We start from the raw sequence: 19323 nt of genomic DNA on the forward strand, positions 1-19323 counted from the left end.
TCAAAAACATTTTTTTTTTACAATTATATTGCTAAGTTATGTAAGTTCTGTCATACTAACTACTACAATTACAAACAAAAAAATTACTTTTACTTTTAAAGAGAAAAAAATCTATTTAGAATGCATATAAGTAGAACATAATTTAAAACAACAATTAATACGTAGTTTTCCATATTATCGAGTGAACTGAAGCAGCCAAAACGTCACAAAACACCCAAGTAAAGGAAGGGGAATTTTTATTTATTTATATATTTGTTATACGAATTTTTTTTTTAAAGGCTATGAATAAGAGATTGACCTTTTACAAAACAATTAGATCAATTAGATTAGATAATCATTACATGACATCAGTTAGGGCAGGTTCAGATCCAACTTCACTTTCACCTGTCCCTTGGACTGATGGACCTTTGGGGCACCACACAGGATCTGTCAACCTTCTTTCCCCATTCTTGTCTGTCATTTGTCTTTGATAGAATTCTATTTTGATATTCTTTCTGAAAATAGTGAAACCTGTCTTTTTTTACCTGCCTGGGTGGACCACTTCAGGGGGGCCGATTTTGAGTTTGTGTTTCCACACAAACTGTCTTTGTAACCTTGTTTTATGGCAGTCTTGTGAAAGGACTTTGTTAAAGCGAGTAGCTTGTATTATCTATAGGTGCTTGTATGTTCACATAACTAGGAATCTATAGACACAAAAGATCTTGTCCAATTTTTCCCCCCCGTGTTTGTGCTGTTGGTGCCAAAGGTGCAGGTGGTCTTTTCTAAGCTGCAATAGAAGTTCTTATCGATCGTGTTGTAAAGGTGTTTAGATCAACTCACTAAGCCTGTCTGTATCTAGTCAAAGCCTTTCACACGTTTTTCTCTCCCTTTGATCATGCTCGAATCACGTTAAAACTTTACACAATTATTCTTTGTCCATGACATCACATGAATCAATAAAAAAGAATTAGCCAATTAAATAATACATTAGCAGTTTCGTTTATATATATATGAAAAAAGTTCTAAGCTAAGGGGAGATAAGCTTTTCAAAGATCAGGGATCTTGTTGCAGACGATGCTATAAAAGGTGCTACATGAAAAGACGTCTCTTTATTTTAGCGGGCGTGGTGGCTTAATGCTAAAGAGCTTGACTTCCGTATCGAGGGGTCTCATATTCAAATCCCGGGACTTTGAATTTAAGGACTTTTAGAGCGTCCTTTAGTCCATCCTACTCTAATGGGTACCTCACATTCATAGCGGAAAAGACAAACGTGGTTGGTGTTTGTGCTCCGAAGGATTCCAGCTACCAGTCGCCTCGGCGTGGCGCTTCCGGTGGAAACGTCTAGTATTGGAACTAGATAGGCCAAGTACGAGTAGCGAACCAGGCCCCCAGCTTTTCGTTTTTTTTTAAATCTCACTTGGGGTGGGGATTGAACAAAAGCCAGCAACCCAGTCCGAAAAGTCATTCAAGCCGTTCCACTCATTTGGCAGTCTTCAGTGTCCAGTTAGCTGAAGTGGCGGTCCGTACACGGAACAGTGACGGTTACAGTATAGGAATATGAGGTAACCTCCCCATGGTAAGTGCTGCTCTTGGCCACTTGTAGCGAGTGGACCCAGGACCGGGGGTTGGCGCGCCGTGTGCGTGGTACGGCCCCTCATGCCCAGTCATGGCCGTCAAAGCTGGGAGCCCTCAGACAGGACAGGGGTGAAGAGCCCCCATGTCCAAACCTGGTTGTTGGATAAAAGCCTTTATAACAATCAACGGGATAATGGCGCAACAAGCGCCGATTCCCTACTGGACTTCATCGAAGGTGTTTGTGCTTATCACATGACACCCTCGTTAACCGAGGGTCATAAAAACATACAGCCTTGACATCGTTTGCCCTATAGATCGCAAGGTCTGAAATGTTTAGAATAATGTTTCTTATATTGTTATTAAAAAGAACGACACTCAAATATGTATCTATAATTGCAAATTGGGTACAAAGGATTTTTCTGGAGTTTGACTGCCTTTGCAACTCCATTGTCTGCACATCGCTCTACCAAGTCCACCCTTTAAGAAACGTTCTTTCGATATAGACTCTCGGGATCGATTGACATTTAGTGTGGAAAAAAACAAAACATTTCTGTTAACACTTTCCGTAATTATTTACCACATTCTGGTGGAATCAACGCTGGTATCGTCAGTTAGGAGAGAAAGAGTTAGGTTAGCTAAAGAGGAAATGCATTATATCAAAGCCAGCTTCTGATTGCTGGTGTATTTAGGCATATTATTTGACAAAGTAGTTAGGGTCTGCATAATGGATAAATATTTCACACATTAAATTATTACTTTTCAACAGATTGTCTAAACTATAATAACAAACATTGACATATACTAACTGCTGTCATGAACCGAACGGAGTATAATCCAGTGCCCGATTCACGAAAAGATTCGAGCGAGGACTTCCGAGGTGGCCCAAAGAGGGACACGCTTTGTGGGATTCTGTCAGTGACACCAGAGGTCATCCAGCCTTGTGCCAATATGAGTTGCTTCACTGCTTTCTATGGCATGGCAGCTCTGTTGACCTCCACACTCTCCATCTATGTAAACTCACAGGTCAGTTTATATGTCTAAATATTGAGCTCATTGGTCAGTATATGCATCGTTGTAAAGTAAACTTGAATGTCCTATGTGAAAATCATTTTATATTTGTATTATACTATAGATCTAAACGGGGACGCGGTGGCTGAGTGGTTAAGCGCTTGGCTTCCGAACCTGGGTTCCTGGGTTTGAATCTCGGTGAAGACTGTCTTTTTGAATTTCGAGATTTTTTTGAGTCCACCCAACTCTAATGGGTACCTGACTTTAGTTGGGGTGCTGGCCACATGACCACCCTGCTCGTTAACCGTAGGCCAAAGAAACACATGACCTTCACATCATCTGCCGCATAGATCGGGAGGTCTGAAAAGGGAACTTTACTTCACTTTTTTTTTTATTGATCTAAATGCAAGTCTTTATAAACTTGTCACGTAATGTATGCGTCAAGGACGCGCCTATTCTTATATGACGGGTAAATCAGAGAATGAAGGCCACAATAGAGATAATAACATTTTAATTAGATGCAATGACAAAAAGGACACGAAAGCACTGAGAACCCCTCTTTTTTAAACCAAGGGTAATACTAGTAAAATAAATAATCTGTCTTTACACGTACACAAATATTTAGGAATACTCCATGGCGTATCCACCATGGTTGGATGGGGTTCATTGTGCCCGGGCCCACTGTAGCGGACGCCCTAGCCATTTAGGTATGTCTAGAAGGACTACTTGACCACGGTAGGCGTACTGCATCTTAACTTATACAACTTAAAATAACTTCACTTCTTTGTGAATATCACTAATATAAATTTAATTACAATAGAGACTAATGTTAATTTGAGAAGAAATAAATAAATGTAGTAGACTTATAGTAATTATGTAATAATGGTATTTTTAACAAAAAACAGCAAAAAGTTTAGAAATAGTTGACCTTGTTGCTGACTCTATAGATCAGCAAAAACGCAGTTTTATTAAACAAATATGTTAATTGATACAAAAAGAAATATGATATCTACTGATTATTAATTGATGTTTACAAAGATATATTTTGTCAAAGTTTTACAATTCTCATGTACACCTTTTTTAAAGTGAAAATTTGTGTAATAAGAAAAGCGGAATCTGAAAAATGCTTTTCTAATCGCTAGTTTTTTCAAATTTTGCAATCTTAGCATTCTTATTTAAAAAAAAATGAAAAACATAGCATCATTCTGTAGCATTTGCTCTGTTATCGGGAAGTTTGGTTAAGAGGCTAAGTACGCTTGGCTTGGCTTTAACTACCCATAAAGAGGGCTCGAGGTTTGACACCCGACTCCTGCAGAGTTGTGCTTACTGTGCGCCCAAAGGCAGCACGAAAACCCTCCCCCAAATACCCCCTACCCCCACTCGTCCACAAATGAGATTGGACCAAAGCGCTCTCAGCATGCTATAAGCATAAAAGTAGCGCTACATAAAAACCATATTCATATTTATTATTATTATTAATTAACCTTAATTGTTGTGAAAACATGGAACTTACGGTTTTGTCCTGTGTGTTTGTAGCAATGTAGTCTTTCTACTGAATAAATAGGTATTGATGTAACTACAAAAAAAAAAAAAAAAACTGATTAAAAAAATTACTTATCTTCTTATCTTATATAATACAGACGTTACTTCAAAAAAGAAGATGATTACGCCCTACAGCATCATGCATTCAGTCATGCATATTAACCAATGTCTTAAATTCTGCCAAGTCACTGGTTTTCCTGGCTAGCCCAGGCAACCCATTCCATGCTCTAATAGTACTAGGGAAGAAAAAGTATTTGTACAAATTTGTCCTAGCGTATGGGACGAGGAATGTGCCATTATCTTTGTGTCTTTCAGAGTATTTTATTAAATTGTGTTTTTGTATTTGAAGATTATGGTTCAGTGTTTTATGTATAATTTCTTCTTTACTTTTGAGTCTTCTGTCCTGAAGGCTTTCTAAATTTAGTGATTTTACTAAAGATGTTACTCTAGTCAAATGTGAATATTCGTTTGTTATGAATCTCACTGCTCTATTTTGTGTCTGTTCCAGCTTTCTTAATGTTTTCTTAAAAGTAAAAGAAATGAGAAGTATAAACATAACAATATATACGAAGCAGCTGGATCACTTCTATTTTTAAAAAAAATGTACTGATATTTTAACACGCATAATTCCAATTAGCGATTTGTCAGACTTAAAAAAATCGTCCATTTTTATAGGGTCGATGAGATGAAACATAAAAGTACTCTATTGCTTCTTCACAATTATGAAAACTAAATAAATCAGTACATACAATATTATTTACATGTCAGGCACCCTCCAACCTAACGGGATCAACAACCAGCACACTTTTATTTAATACGCGATGGGCACTAACGCTACGGTACCCCCTTTTCCCATTCATCTTTGCCTGACATCTCCGCCCCCTTCCGTTTTCCCGCGCTTTTACACCAGCGTAGCTCATTTCTTTTCTGCCTCGATAGAGAACAACATCGGACAGATACGTTAACTTAAGACTATTTTGTGTTAATTGTTTTTTTATTTTTTGTTTGTTTTGTAGCTGATGAAGGCCTCGTGGCCCAAACGTCCTTTGTTTTACTTGGTCCGGCAGGGTTACATATATGCACGTTTTTTCGTATTTTTCTATACACTATCGTAGCTTGAGAAAACATTAGCTATAGATGCACCATTTAGTGTCAAAGCAACGGAAACCGAAAGTAAGATTATATTCGTTTTAAAGCTTTTTTATTTTTTTTTTATTTTCGGCTTGCTGTTTTTTATTTGTGTGTGTGTGTGTGTGTGTGTTTGTGTGGCCATTTTATTGACTTCATGTCACATTTTCTCACGTATTTCTTGACTGACAGTTGACCACACTAGAGAGGCAATTTGGCTTTACCTCCAAACAAACAGGACTCATTATGGGGGCCAACGACATCGGCTTTTTGATCTGTGTTCTCTTCGTCAGCTACTCCTCTGACAGAATCCACATTCCAAGGTCGTTGGGTAAGTTCCTCTAGAATTTTTTTTTTTTATCAAAACATTTTGTTACCTTGTGTTACATGCAGGAGTTGTCTACAAGTACGCTTCTTGCGTATTTTCTACGCAAATGGACACGAAAATACGCGAGCACGGTTTATCATCTGAAAATACGCATTTCCTCCCACCCCCTCCCCGCAAAAGCCAAAAAAAAAAAAAAAAAAGGTTAATAAATATAAAAATAAAGTTTTCACTAACCCTATAAATCAAGCCTATATAGATCAGTGCGTCAATGCCTGTCAGTGAACATTTCTTATTAGATCTACCTCGAGATATAGGCCTAATTTTTGTTTTTCGCGCGCTGGACCAACAACAAGAATCCCAGGTATTAATTAGGACAATGTGTCCATGAATGTCAACTTGACTTCGTCCAACTGTGTGACTGAGTCCAGTGTTTTAATCATTTCTTGGAGATTAGAGATATCAAACGTTGCAGATGAACCCACGCAGAGCTAAACTGAGCTGTATAGAGAATTAACGATTTAGGCCCATGCAGTTGAGTACCGCCTAGGTGGACTATGCGAGTAAATGTTTATGTGTTTTTTTTTTAATTTATTGTTTAAAAGATCACAAACTTTTATGATAATTATATAAAACCTTTTTTGAGGCAATAATATACAAGCATTTCTGCTTCTTTTTTCCCAGCTTCAGTAATTCCCAAAATGATAAAGTGAAATATTGAATAAATGTGTACATCGGATTAAAAAAAAAAAAGATGCTACACAATCCTAGTGGTTTTTAATTTCACATAAAGTCTCGGTGATGTTGACTGCTTGGCCGTATTCTACAGAGACCAGTGGTCATAGTAGGCCTGAACATTGACCTGCAACATTGCAACCTGTGGGCAGTTTGGACTAATGGCTCGTCACGTTGAAGGTCTGTCTGTACGACGTGACAACGAACTATTGGTCTCCACTGCGCATGGATCGCCCACGTTTCAGGCCTGTGTTAACCATTGGTCTCGGTTGTACGGTCTCGTTAATTCGTTTTCAAATTTCAGGTAAAAGGACAAACAAGTTAGCGGAAAATGCAAGGCGTCCGGAGTGTACAACACAATCAGGCGGTCAACATTATCCAGAAATTGTAAATTGTTCACGAATATGTATATGTTCATTGGATCATTCCCGCCACAATTCTTGAAATGATGAATTCAACCTCGAAGCAGAACGTGCTGCCTGGACAGCCTCATATTTTTCTTTGTGTTCATTTCAAAGTACTACCTCTGTTTGTGATATTTGTATTAACTCTTTCTCTCCTGATTGACGATACCATCGTTGATTTGACCCATTTAAATTAACTGAATTTTTGGGTTCATAAATTTTAATTGGTGTTATAGAAGAAGGGCATGCATTTATCTTTACCAATTAAAACATTGCCTGATTTCTGAAGTTTAACCCTAACAGGCTAGTGAAATACAAATGGGAATAGTTAATAATTCATTCTGAACACTGAAATAATTACGAAGAGATAGAGTTAAATGGAGCAGGTCTTTCTCTACCTAATAGATATAAGTCTACTTCCTATGTACCATGAATATATGCATCAATACACATATACATATATATATATCAATGTTCTTATTTTGGTTTTTTAAAATTCCATAATAATCATAAAGGAACATCTGTTTCTAGGTATTGCTACAGTTTTATTTGGAATCTCAGGATTACTTTGCTCACTGCCACACTTCATATTCGGAGCTCGGGAACATTCGGGAGCTTCCGCCAAAGTAGCATCTAACCAATCTCAGCAGAGATCGTTGATGTTTGGAGACCTCTGTGACAGCAGCAACATCTCTTCGGCACCTTGTGACACAGAGCTTCAGAAATCTGGCGCGTGGGTCTCCGAGCACGTGACTACGGTTTCCCTTGCGATCATTTTCATAGGCATGATGCTGCAGGGTTTCGGCAAGGCTCCGAGAGTTTCCCTCGTGGTTACCTACGTTGACAACAACACCAAGAGAACCAACTCTGGGATTTTCATAGGTGAGTGCTTTCAGTCAGGGCCAGATTTAGACTGGATGAAGCCCTAAACTGTTTGAGATATTGGGGGGGGTGTCTTATTAAATTTTACATCGCTGTCACGGGTGAATGTGTGTATGTGTGTATAATCTATTTTTACAAAGGAGCGAATCACGGGAAGTGAGTTAGTTGTCAAAAGGAGAGAGTGCAGTTTGTGATATGCCGGAAAAGTTCATTAAAGTCTCTGTGTTTTGATCTAGTTGTTGAGTTGTTTTATTCGATAATTACAGCGGAACCTCGGGACACCTAGACACACTGAGAGGGTAGTTGTCAGAGAATTATAAATAGATATATAATAGTAAAGCTGTAACAATAGCATTAGGGAGAAAAAAATCGAACATTTCATAAATGGGATATAAAATTGGCAAAATGGTTATAAAAAACATGCAAATTCTGGAAGCACATGAGGCGCCTTAACTGAGAGCCCTCTTTGTGGAGGCTGCCCAGGCCTGAATAAACTATTATAGCACAGTTAAGGACAGGCCACTATCCCGATGGTTTATATTTCACTCGGTTTTTGCCAAACTTTGTCTGTGACCCGCTGCTGGGAGGAAGAGGAAACTCTCATTCTTTTCTTTTCTTAGTCTTCATAATTTCCGTTTGGACTTGTATGATGACAGGCGTGCCTACGTTTAACAGCAAGGTTTCTGTTCAGGGCTTTAGCAAGAGAGGATTCGAACCTCCCAGACCCTCACTCTGTGATGATGATAATTAACGGGGAAATATGAAGTCAAGTTGTAACTTTTTAGATCTAACAGTTGTTAATAATATACTGAGCTAAAAATGAATAAGCCTTAATAGCCCTTTGGTCTTCAGATAAAGCCAAGAGCTAGCACATTTCCTTTTCATTAAAGATTTTTTCTTTAAACAAAAAAAAATAATAATAATTCTAACACGGCATAAACACTTAAATCAAGATAGAACAAGTTTGGCAGCTTCCCACTTCAATTTTGATGCATGTAAAAACAAAAACGGATTTCTGTCTTGAACCATATAAGTCAATGACATTTCTTTTCTGAACAAAATACACTTCTTTCTGTCCCTCGTCTCTCTCTCGTCCTTCTTATTTCCTATAATACAGCTAAATACACGCAACCCAATTTACATCCTCCACTCCGACAGACTTCCTTGTGGTTACATCAGATTCTATTGAGCCAATAGAAACAAAGTAACCACTATAGACACTACAGTTGTATGCTAAAATAAGACGAATATGATTAAGACAGCAAATGTTTTAAACTTATACCTACAACTTCTGCAGGATGCATCGTTACGATGGGAATCCTGGGACCACCCGCGGCCTACACTTTGGGAGGACTCTTTAGTAAGATGTATGTCACCTTGGAAGGTAATCTCCCTTGATTTAAACCGTTTGTTACAATAAAGTTTCCCCCCTAAAACACAAGCAGAAAATGAGTTGTCGATCCCATCTCAAAATTATATTAATAAAACAACAACCAAGAAACGAAGGCATATTTAAAAAAATAAAAAAGAATCCCAAGAGGTCATATTAAACAAAAAGGATCCCAAGAGGTCATATTAAACAAAAAGGATCCCTAGAGGTCATATTAAACAAAAAGGATCCCAAGAGGTCATATTAAACAAAAAGGATCCCAAGAGGTCATATTAAACAAAAAGGATCCCAAGAGGTCATATTAAACAAAAATGATCCCAAGAGGTCATATTAAACAAAAAGGATCCCAAGAGGCCATAAGTAAAAAAAACAAACCAACTCAAAAGGCTATATTTAAAAAAAAGAAAAGGTTTCAAGCTTCAAGCTCTTGAACATAAAAAGACACTGAGAAGAGAAATGGAAAGATTTTGTAAAGGTATAGGCAATGTGTTTCTTTAAAGACTTTGTACAAAAAGTTTGTATTTATATCTCTGTTATTCCCAGTAAACAATGACATGCTGCTTGACCTGTCTGTAGCTCTAGTCTACGTGCTTTTGTTCGTCCCTCCCAAGATAGCTTGTTATTTACAACAATAACAACAGCAACAGCTACAGCAACAAAGACAACGACAACGACAACGACAGCAACAAAGACAACAACAACGACAACGACAGCAACAAAGACAACAACAACGACAACAACAAAGACAACATCGACAACAGCAACAACTACAACAACAACGACAACAACAACAATGACAACAACAACGACAACAACAACGACAACAACAAAACAACAACAACAGATTGTTCCTCAACCAAAATCATTTTTGTTTCTCTGTTCCTCAATAAATTATTACTACACTATTTTATCAATAAGAAGAAGCGGTGGCTGAGCGGTAAAGCGCTTGGCTTCTGAACCGGGGGTCCCGGGTTCGAATCCTGGTGAAGACTGGGAATTTTATTTCGGGATCCTTGGGCGCCTCTGAGTCCACCCAGCTCTAATGGGTACCTGACATTAGTTTATGGAAAAGTAAAAGCGGTTGGTCGTTGTGCTGGCCACACGGCACCCTCGTGCAAGATGATAATGGTCATTTTATTTATTTGTTTTTGGTAGTTTGCAAGATGAGCGTGGCTAGAAATCACAAAAGGCAGGCCTATTCCCAACGGTCAATGGAATACTGGGAACGCACAGTCACTCCGATTACCTAATGAAAATTTTAGAAGGTTAGAAGTCTAAATGTCATTTACCCTTAAGGAATAACACCCTTGGCACATTACACGGTTATTTCCGTGCGTATAAAAACAGTTGTGTCTTGACACTGGACATTCACGGTCACCGTACGTTGCCAATGACTCAGTGACCTGCTGGGATAAATGTATGCTTTCACGAACCAAAAAAGATACATCTAAAAGAAAGCTAGAAATGCTCCGCTAAAGCCCATCGGATGTGAACGCCCTCTTGCCCGGAGAAAAAAAGTCATCCGTTTTATGTTTTTGAGTTAGTAATTTATTTTTTTTTTGACAGCAACAACCTTGACCCCCAGACACCCGAAGTGGATTGGCGCTTGGTGGTTAGGTTATGTGACTTTTGGAGTCTTGGCCCTCCTAATATCGATACCGCTCTTCTGGTTCCCACGAAAACTTCCGCAGAAACACAGAACGACACCTGGCGACATAGAAACAGTTACAAAAGAGTAAGATTTGAGATGCTTTAGATTTAATGATTTAATGTACTGGATGATATACGAATTAAGCAATATTTTATACATTATGTTTTCTGATAAATCCTAAAGGAAGCAAATGTCTTTTATAAAATGTTCGACCTAATAATGTGATATTCATATATTCGTTGATCACAGTAATTCTTTTGCATTTTTTTGACCGGATTGCGTTCTCTAAGATATTAAAATATAGAAAGAGACAAACAAGAAAAAAAGGTAAAAGTATTGTTTTAAAAGGCTTATCTAAGGGAAAGAAGCCAACATTTACAGCTATTTAACTAAATAGTGTATACGTTTTTTCCCCTTTTTCAATATTAAACAAAATAATTAGGTACTAATAATTATTTAATAACAATAATAATAAGAATAGGCCTAATAATAATAATAATAATAATAATAATAATAATAATAAAAACAGAGCTGGAAAAACAACGAAAATATGCGAACCTTGGCTTGGAGATTTAGCGTTTATGGAAATTATCTAAAATAACAATATACCCCATTGTTATATCAACCGAGGCAATAATAACAACTGACCTCACAGACACCTTCAAGGCCCTTATAATTCCCAGGAACATTCTCGTTGCCTGTCAGAGGGCGGTACTTCTGCAGACCTGCCACATCACCATAAAATTCCTCGGTGGATACTGATAAAGGGACTACGATGAATTTTGTTTCCCTTTAAAAAAAAAAAAAACAATAATAATAAGAATAGGCCTAATAATAATAATAATAATAATAATAATAATAATAATAATAAAAACAGAGCTGGAAAAACAACGAAAATATGCGAACCTTGGCTTGGAGATTTAGCGTTTATGGAAATTATCTAAAATAACAATATACCCCATTGTTATATCAACCGAGGCAATAATAACAACTGACCTCACAGACACCTTCAAGGCCCTTATAATTCCCAGGAACATTCTCGTTGCCTGTCAGAGGGCGGTACTTCTGCAGACCTGCCACATCACCAGAAAATTCCTCGGTGGATACTGATAAAGGGACTACGATGAATTTTGTTTCCCTTTAAAAAAAAAAAAACAATAATAATAAGAATAGGCCTAATAATAATAATAATAATAATAATAATAATAATAATAATAATAATAAAATCCTCAACACCAAACTGTCTGGCAGTAATCTCATCACTGCAATTAACAGCTGGGCCGTCCCTGTGCTCCTTTACACGTTCGGTGTGATCAAATGGACTGACACCGACCTACATGACATTGACAGACTCACTAGAAAATTACTAACCAAGTTTCGATGTCTACACCCCAAGTCCTCCACCATAAGGTTATACCTGCCCAGGAAGGATGGGGGTCGTGGATTGCAGAACATCTTCAAATTGTGTAAGATGCAAGTTTTAAAAATACGATCAAAACTGCTCGCCTCCAGCAATAAATTAGTTTCCTTCCTACGGAAATACGACTCCGATGCAACCCCTCTGAACCTACACAATGCTGATGTCAATATCGGTTTGGACGACGCAGGGCATGAGATTCGCCAATGGGAAGAAAAAACACTCCACGGAAAATTTCCGGCTTCATTACATGGGGACAACATCGACAAGGCTGCTTCCTTAACATGGCTCAAAGCAGGTCATCTCTACCCTGAAACAGAAGGCTTTGTTACAGCAATACAGGACAGAGTAATCAGGACAAAAAATTACGAGAAGCATATCCTGAAACTCAATGTTGTCGACAAATGCCGAAAATGTGGAAATGTGGGCGAGTCGATTGAACACATTATGGCAGGATGTCCAGCCCTATCAGAATCAGCCTACCTAGGTCGCCATAACCAAGTTGCAAAGTTAATACACCAACACCTGGCTTTGACGTACAAATTGATCGGTAAGGACACTCCCCCTTATTATAAATACTCTCCGCAAGAGGTTCTCGAGTCTACTGAACATCTGCTGTACTGGGATAGGCCTATTCTGACCGACAAAACGGTAGATTTCAATCGCCCGGATCTGCTGTTCATCGATAAAAAAGAAAAAACCGCTACCATTATCGATATCGCCGTACCACTGTCTCATAATTTAAGAAAAACTGAGATAGAAAAACAAAGAAAATATGGGAACCTAGGCTTGGAGATTAAGCGTCTATGGAAATTGTCCAAAATAACAATATACCCCATTGTTATATCAACCGAGGGGATAATAACAACTGACCTCACAGACACCTTCAAGGCCCTTAACATTCCTAGGAACATCTTCGTTGCCTGTCAGAAGGCGGTACTGCTGCAGACCTGCCACATCACCAGAAAATTCCTCAGTGGAAACTGTTAAAGGGACTACGATGAATTTTGTTTCTCTTTAGCGAAACTCGACCCTGGCAGCGCCAGAGAATGACTACTCGTTCATTTCTAACATAATAATATTGCATCAAGCTAATAGAAGAAAGAGAAATTTACACATGTGTTACATCGACTACAAAAAAGCTTTCGATTCAGTTCCGCATGATTGGCTATTAAAAACCCTGGACATCCATAGAATCAACCCAAGAATAAAACAACTATTGAAAGTCTGTATGGATAATTGGAAGATAAACCTGCACCTAAATCGTGATAAACTAGGTTCTGTGCACATAAGAAGAGGTATATACCAGGGTGACTCACTATCTCCACTCTGGTTCTGCCTAGCGATTAATCCTCTATCTACATTACTCCAAGACTCTACAAACGGTTTTAGGGTTGACACTAAATGTACAAAATGTGTGTCCCACTTATTATACATGGATGATCTAAAGCTATATGCAGAAACCGAGCAAAAATTACACACCTTAATCAAAACGGTAAAATGCTTTAGTGACGATATCTGTATGTCCTTTGGCCTGGATAAGTGTGGCATCATAAGCATTAAAAAGGGCAAGGCAACGAACACCAACATTGAATTTGAAGGCATCGAGGAATTGAACTCCGCCTCTATTTATAAATATCTTGGAATAAACCAGAATGCCAAGATAAACCATAAGAAATTAAAAGAGGACTTTCTTGGCAAATATAGGCAAAGAGTTAATAAAATCCTCAACACCAAACTGTCTGGCAGTAATCTCATCACTGCAATTAACAGCTGGGCCGTCCCTGTGCTCCTTTACACGTTTGGTGTGATCAAATGGACTGACACCGACCTACATGACATTGACAGACTCACTAGAAAATTACTAACCAAGTTTCGATGTCTACACCCCAAGTCCTCCACCATAAGGTTATACCTGCCCAGGAAGGATGGGGGTCGTGGATTGCAGAACATCTTCAAATTGTGTAAGATGCAAGTTTTAAAAATACGATCAAAACTGCTCGCCTCCAGCAATAAATTAGTTTCCTTCCTACGGAAATACGACTCCGATGCAACCCCTCTGAACCTACACAATGCTGATGTCAATATCGGTTTGGACGACGTAGGGCATGAGATTCGCCAATGGGAAGAAAAAACACTCCACGGAAAATTTCCGGCTTCATTACATGGGGACAACATCGACAAGGCTGCTTCCTTAACATGGCTCAAAGCAGGTCATCTCTACCCTGAAACAGAAGGCTTTGTTACAGCAATACAGGACAGAGTAATCAGGACAAAAAATTACGAGAAGCATATCCTGAAACTCAATGTTGTCGACAAATGCCGAAAATGTGGAAATGTGGGCGAGTCGATTGAACACATTATGGCAGGATGTCCAGCCCTATCAGAATCAGCCTACCTAGGTCGCCATAACCAAGTTGCAAAGTTAATACACCAACACCTGGCTTTGACGTACAAATTGATCGGTAAGGACACTCCCCCTTATTATAAATACTCTCCGCAAGAGGTTCTCGAGTCTACTGAACATCTGCTGTACTGGGATAGGCCTATTCTGACCGACAAAACGGTAGATTTCAATCGCCCGGATCTGCTGTTCATCGATAAAAAAGAAAAAACCGCTACCATTATCGATATCGCCGTACCACTGTCTCATAATTTAAGAAAAACTGAGATAGAAAAACAAAGAAAATATGGGAACCTAGGCTTGGAGATTAAGCGTCTATGGAAATTGTCCAAAATAACAATATACCCCATTGTTATATCAACCGAGGGGATAATAACAACTGACCTCACAGACACCTTCAAGGCCCTTAACATTCCTAGGAACATCTTCGTTGCCTGTCAGAGGGCGGTACTGCTGCAGACCTGCCACATCACCAGAAAATTCCTCAGTGGAAACTGCTAAAGGGACTACGATGAATTTTGTTTCTCTTTAGCGAAACTCGACCCTGGCAGCGCCAGAGAATGACTACTCGTTCATTTCTAACATAATAATAATAATAATAAAAACAGAGCTGGAAAAACAACGAAAATATGCGAACCTTGGCTTGGAGATTTAGCGTTTATGGAAATTATCTAAAATAACAATATACCCCATTGTTATATCAACCGAGGCAATAATAACAACTGACCTCACAGACACCTTCAAGGCCCTTATAATTCCCAGGAACATTCTCGTTGCCTGTCAGAGGGCGGTACTTCTGCAGACCTGCCACATCACCAGAAAATTCCTCGGTGGATACTGATAAAGGGACTACGATGAATTTTGTTTCCCTTTAAAAAAAAAAAAAACAATAATAATAAGAATAGGCCTAATAATAATAATAATAATAATAATAATAATAAAAACAGAGCTGGAAAAACAACGAAAATATGCGAACCTTGGCTTGGAGATTTAGCGTTTATGGAAATTATCTAAAATAACAATATACCCCATTGTTATATCAACCGAGGCAATAATAACAACTGACCTCACAGACACCTTCAAGGCCCTTATAATTCCCAGGAACATTCTCGTTGCCTGTCAGAGGGCGGTACTTCTGCAGACCTGCCACATCACCAGAAAATTCCTCGGTGGATACTGATAAAGGGACTACGATGAATTTTGTTTCCCTTTAACGAAACTCGACCCTGGTTTCGCCAGAAAATGGATACTCGCTCTTTTATAATAATAATAATAAATTTATTTATAAAGCGCTGTTAACAAACAAGTTTGTAGGCTCGAGGCGCTGTGATAACATTGCAAACATAAACACAAGTGCTAAAATGACAAACTAATCTAAAAAAAAAGTTGTAAACAGATAGGTCGTAATTTGACTAATTGGTTAATTTTGTCATCGCATTGTCCTCGCCAAGAAATGATCGTACCAAGTTTCAACACTGTCCCAGAATGGATGTGGGAGAAAATAACCTTTTTTTTAAAACCAGTCATAGGCCTACAGAGCGAGTCGATACAAGCTTTGTGAACAGAAAACGACGTTAGAGACACGTGGATTGAAATAATGAAACTTAACCCTTTCTCTCCGTAATTAGCGTACCTCGTTTCGACGGATTTCTTCATGTTGATCATTACTCTTTCACTCCCCTGTTATGATTAAAGCTTCAATAGCTTTGTCGTTTGTTATCAGAAAATGTTTAGTTGGTCTAGAGTTAAAGGGGAATTGATGCTCTTTTTTATAGAAAACAGAAAGTAAAGTTTATAAAATTAAACGTTAATTTAATTTAATGAGGTCAAATCAACGATGGTATCGTCAGTTAGGAGAGAAAGAGTTAAAGCAAAAAGTACACAAATAAAAACAGCAAGATTGAGAGAGGATTTAAAAAAAAATAGAATGTCACAGACACTATATTGAAATAATTACTATCCCTCCCTAGCTTCTTCATAAGCAATAGGTTTAAGAAATTAAAAATTTGCGATAAAAACTGCAAAAATATGCTTTTAAAACCAGATTGCTATTTTTTACACCGGATACACCGAAGTCTTTATTCATGACTATCCCCCCCCCCCCCAAGCAAGATCTACTGGAGAATGCTTATGTTGTCTTTTCTTCTTCAGCGATTTCCCCATCTCTGGACTTCCGGTGACTTCTAACGCGACTGGTGACGCTAAGATTGAATCTTCGGAATTGCGTACTAGAAGTTTGATTCATCATCCTCAAGACAGACTCCGTCTGAAGTCCCTGCTACATGAAATCAAAGGTAAATAGGAAATGTGTGTTGTCCGTAAAAATAAAGCTTGCTTAAAGACTCCCGTTAGGCCAACTCTAAGCCCTGATTAAACAAACTTACTAAAGAAGAAATAACAAAGTACCTTTTAATCTTAGTAATAAATTTTCAAATCATTAGGAACAAAACAGCAGACTTAGAAAGACATTTTATTAGAATGTGAGAAACTAGACATAATTACAGGAGCAGAAACTTCCGAACCGAGGTCCCGGGTTCGAATCCAGGTAAAGACTGGGATTTTATGCCCCACCCTGTATAAATTATATAAGACGTCATATTAGTTTGTAGAGAAACTAACTTTTGCGATAAGAAATTGTTTTCGATGCCGAAGAGTGCAGTACTTCAAGTAACCATGCCAACCCAGTTGCGATCTGCATATTTTGCCATCTAATCCAGCCGTTGTCCGCCGGGGCTCTATTTAATTTTTTATTTTCGTCTTTTGCGCCTGTCGTCGGCAAGGGTTTTTCTTTGAGTTTCACATATGTGTCCCTCGACTTTCTAGAGAGCTCTCCAGCTGTCTCTTTCAGAGACCAACTGCTGCCAACTGCTTTCCCCTACGCCTCTGATGGCGAAATGGCACCACCTGATCTGATCTAATAGTGCTTTTGGGTGCTACCTCTGCTAATCTAGCCTCCTTTAAGCTCTAAAAAAAAAATATCGCCTTTGCTATGCGTTCTCCCCCCCCCCTCCCATGCGGTATAGCTGTCGAGTGGTAAGTACTAGTAAGTAGAGTCAGTCTACACCTTGTACAAAGTGGAATGTTATTGATGACTGGAAAGGCTTTTAACCAGTGACCAGGCCTGGGCCGAAACTTTACACTCTGTCCAGTCCGAGGGATCCCCCAGAACATAAATCAGCCGCTCCGGCCGTGGCATTTTTATAGCACACATCCAAAGGGACAAAAGACCCGCTCGCTTTCATCTGCTGAAGGCTGAGTTGGCTACAAGGTATTTTCCTCATTTTTTCTATACTGCAACCGCCGCAAGAACCGTGGGAGGGCCGCCAATCCAGCCCCCCCGTGCTGTGAACGACCCTTCGTGGAACTGCATGGCGGACTTATTGAATTTTCTAACCGAGCTAAGCTCCACCCCGAATGAGATAAAAAAAAACAACAAGCTCACAAAAGATAGCTAGGAAAGGCATTTTTTGCATCTGTACTTAGCCTATCTTAGGAGGCGCGGTGGCTGAGCGGTAAAGCGCTTGGCTTCCGAGCCGGGGACCGGGGTTCGAATCCTGGTGAAGACTGGGATTTTTAATTTCGGGTTCTTCGGGCGCCTCTGAGTCCACCCAGCTCTAATGGTTACCTGACATTAGTTAGGGAAAAGTAAAGGCGGTTGGTCGTTGTGCTGGCCACGTGACACCCTTGTTAACCGTAGGCCACAGAAACAGATGACCTTTACATCATCTGTCCTATAGATCGCAAGGTCTGACAGGGGAGCTTTACTTTTACTTTTACTTAGCCTATCTAGATGACAGCGGGCAGGGCATGACAGTCCAGTGCGCAGACCAGGCAGCGAGACTTAGTTTTTTGAAATATTTGTGTTTGAGATGACAGGCAAGTGTTATTTTAATAAGATAAAATAACAATAGCAATTGAAAATTGCGAAACTATATTTTTACATTAGCACTGCTTCAGTTAACACAGAAACAAAAACAAAAAAAAAAGGTAGTGCTTTGTCCATCACAACCTATAGGGCTGTTAACAATATTCCATTACTTTGTCCTTTACAAAACAGGCATTAACAATGTTTTTTGTTTTGTTTTGTGGTTACTTTCAAATGGAAATGCTGAATCACACGCTTTAACAATCACATACAAAGGCGAAGAGCTTCTTCTGTCTTCCTCTATTATAAGAATTGTAAGTTGGTGTGTGTGTGTGTGTGAGGGCGGGGGAGGTGGGGGTGTCTCAGCTTGTAAATAAAAAGTGTACCAACAATATTATTGAAAGCCCATTTAATCCCCCCCCCCCCACGCCTCCATAAAGAGTTAAATGCCGTGATCAGTTTTATGTGATGGACTTGCCCGTCTGCCGTCCTAGAAAACGAAATTCGTTAATACTATTTTTGCCCTTGCTAAGTTGAGATGCGTTGGTCACTCAAAGCGAATCCTTTGGTTTTAAAATTAAATATACGACTGTATTTCTTTCATAGAAATATGCCATCCTCTTGCGGGATGTTGTCATAGACTCAAATACTGTATACTAATTCTAGTTTAGTTTGTGCTAATATCGATATTGCGCAGAAGGGAAATATATATATATATATATATATATATATATAGGTAGGTAGGTTGGTTGGTAGGTAGGTAGGTAGGTAGGTATGTAGGTAGGTTGGTAGGTAGGGAGAGAGAGAGAGAGAGAGAGAGAGAGAGAGAGAGGAGAAAGATAAATACTTAAATGTAAACACAAAATAATGGAAACCTAAATTGAGAGGAAATTGACACGGAAGGGCAGAAATGTCAGAACAAGGTCATGTATTGGCTCCAAACAAATATATACTGTTACGTATTTCTGAATCTTCTGGCTAAATGTATTAGTAGGCACACAAATAAAAACACTGCAAA

The 19323-nt window shown here is 38.8% G+C and overlaps 1 protein-coding gene across 1 annotated transcript in view; it reads left to right on the forward strand.

Annotated features, from left to right (window-relative positions):
- LOC106065689 (solute carrier organic anion transporter family member 2A1-like) overlaps window positions 1-19323 on the forward strand; it is a 29782-nt gene that overhangs the window by 2298 nt on the left and 8161 nt on the right. Inside the window, exons 2-7 of the mRNA XM_056015738.1 lie at window positions 2321-2577; window positions 5425-5563; window positions 7228-7578; window positions 8876-8962; window positions 10535-10703; window positions 16592-16734. Of these exons, the coding sequence (XP_055871713.1) occupies window positions 2368-2577; window positions 5425-5563; window positions 7228-7578; window positions 8876-8962; window positions 10535-10703; window positions 16592-16734 (1099 nt within the window). The 5' untranslated portion in view covers window positions 2321-2367. The remainder of the gene's footprint in view (window positions 1-2320; window positions 2578-5424; window positions 5564-7227; window positions 7579-8875; window positions 8963-10534; window positions 10704-16591; window positions 16735-19323) is intronic.

Source organism: Biomphalaria glabrata, chromosome 17 (genome assembly GCF_947242115.1).
Source record: "Biomphalaria glabrata chromosome 17, xgBioGlab47.1, whole genome shotgun sequence".
Taxonomy (NCBI): domain Eukaryota; kingdom Metazoa; phylum Mollusca; class Gastropoda; family Planorbidae; genus Biomphalaria; species Biomphalaria glabrata.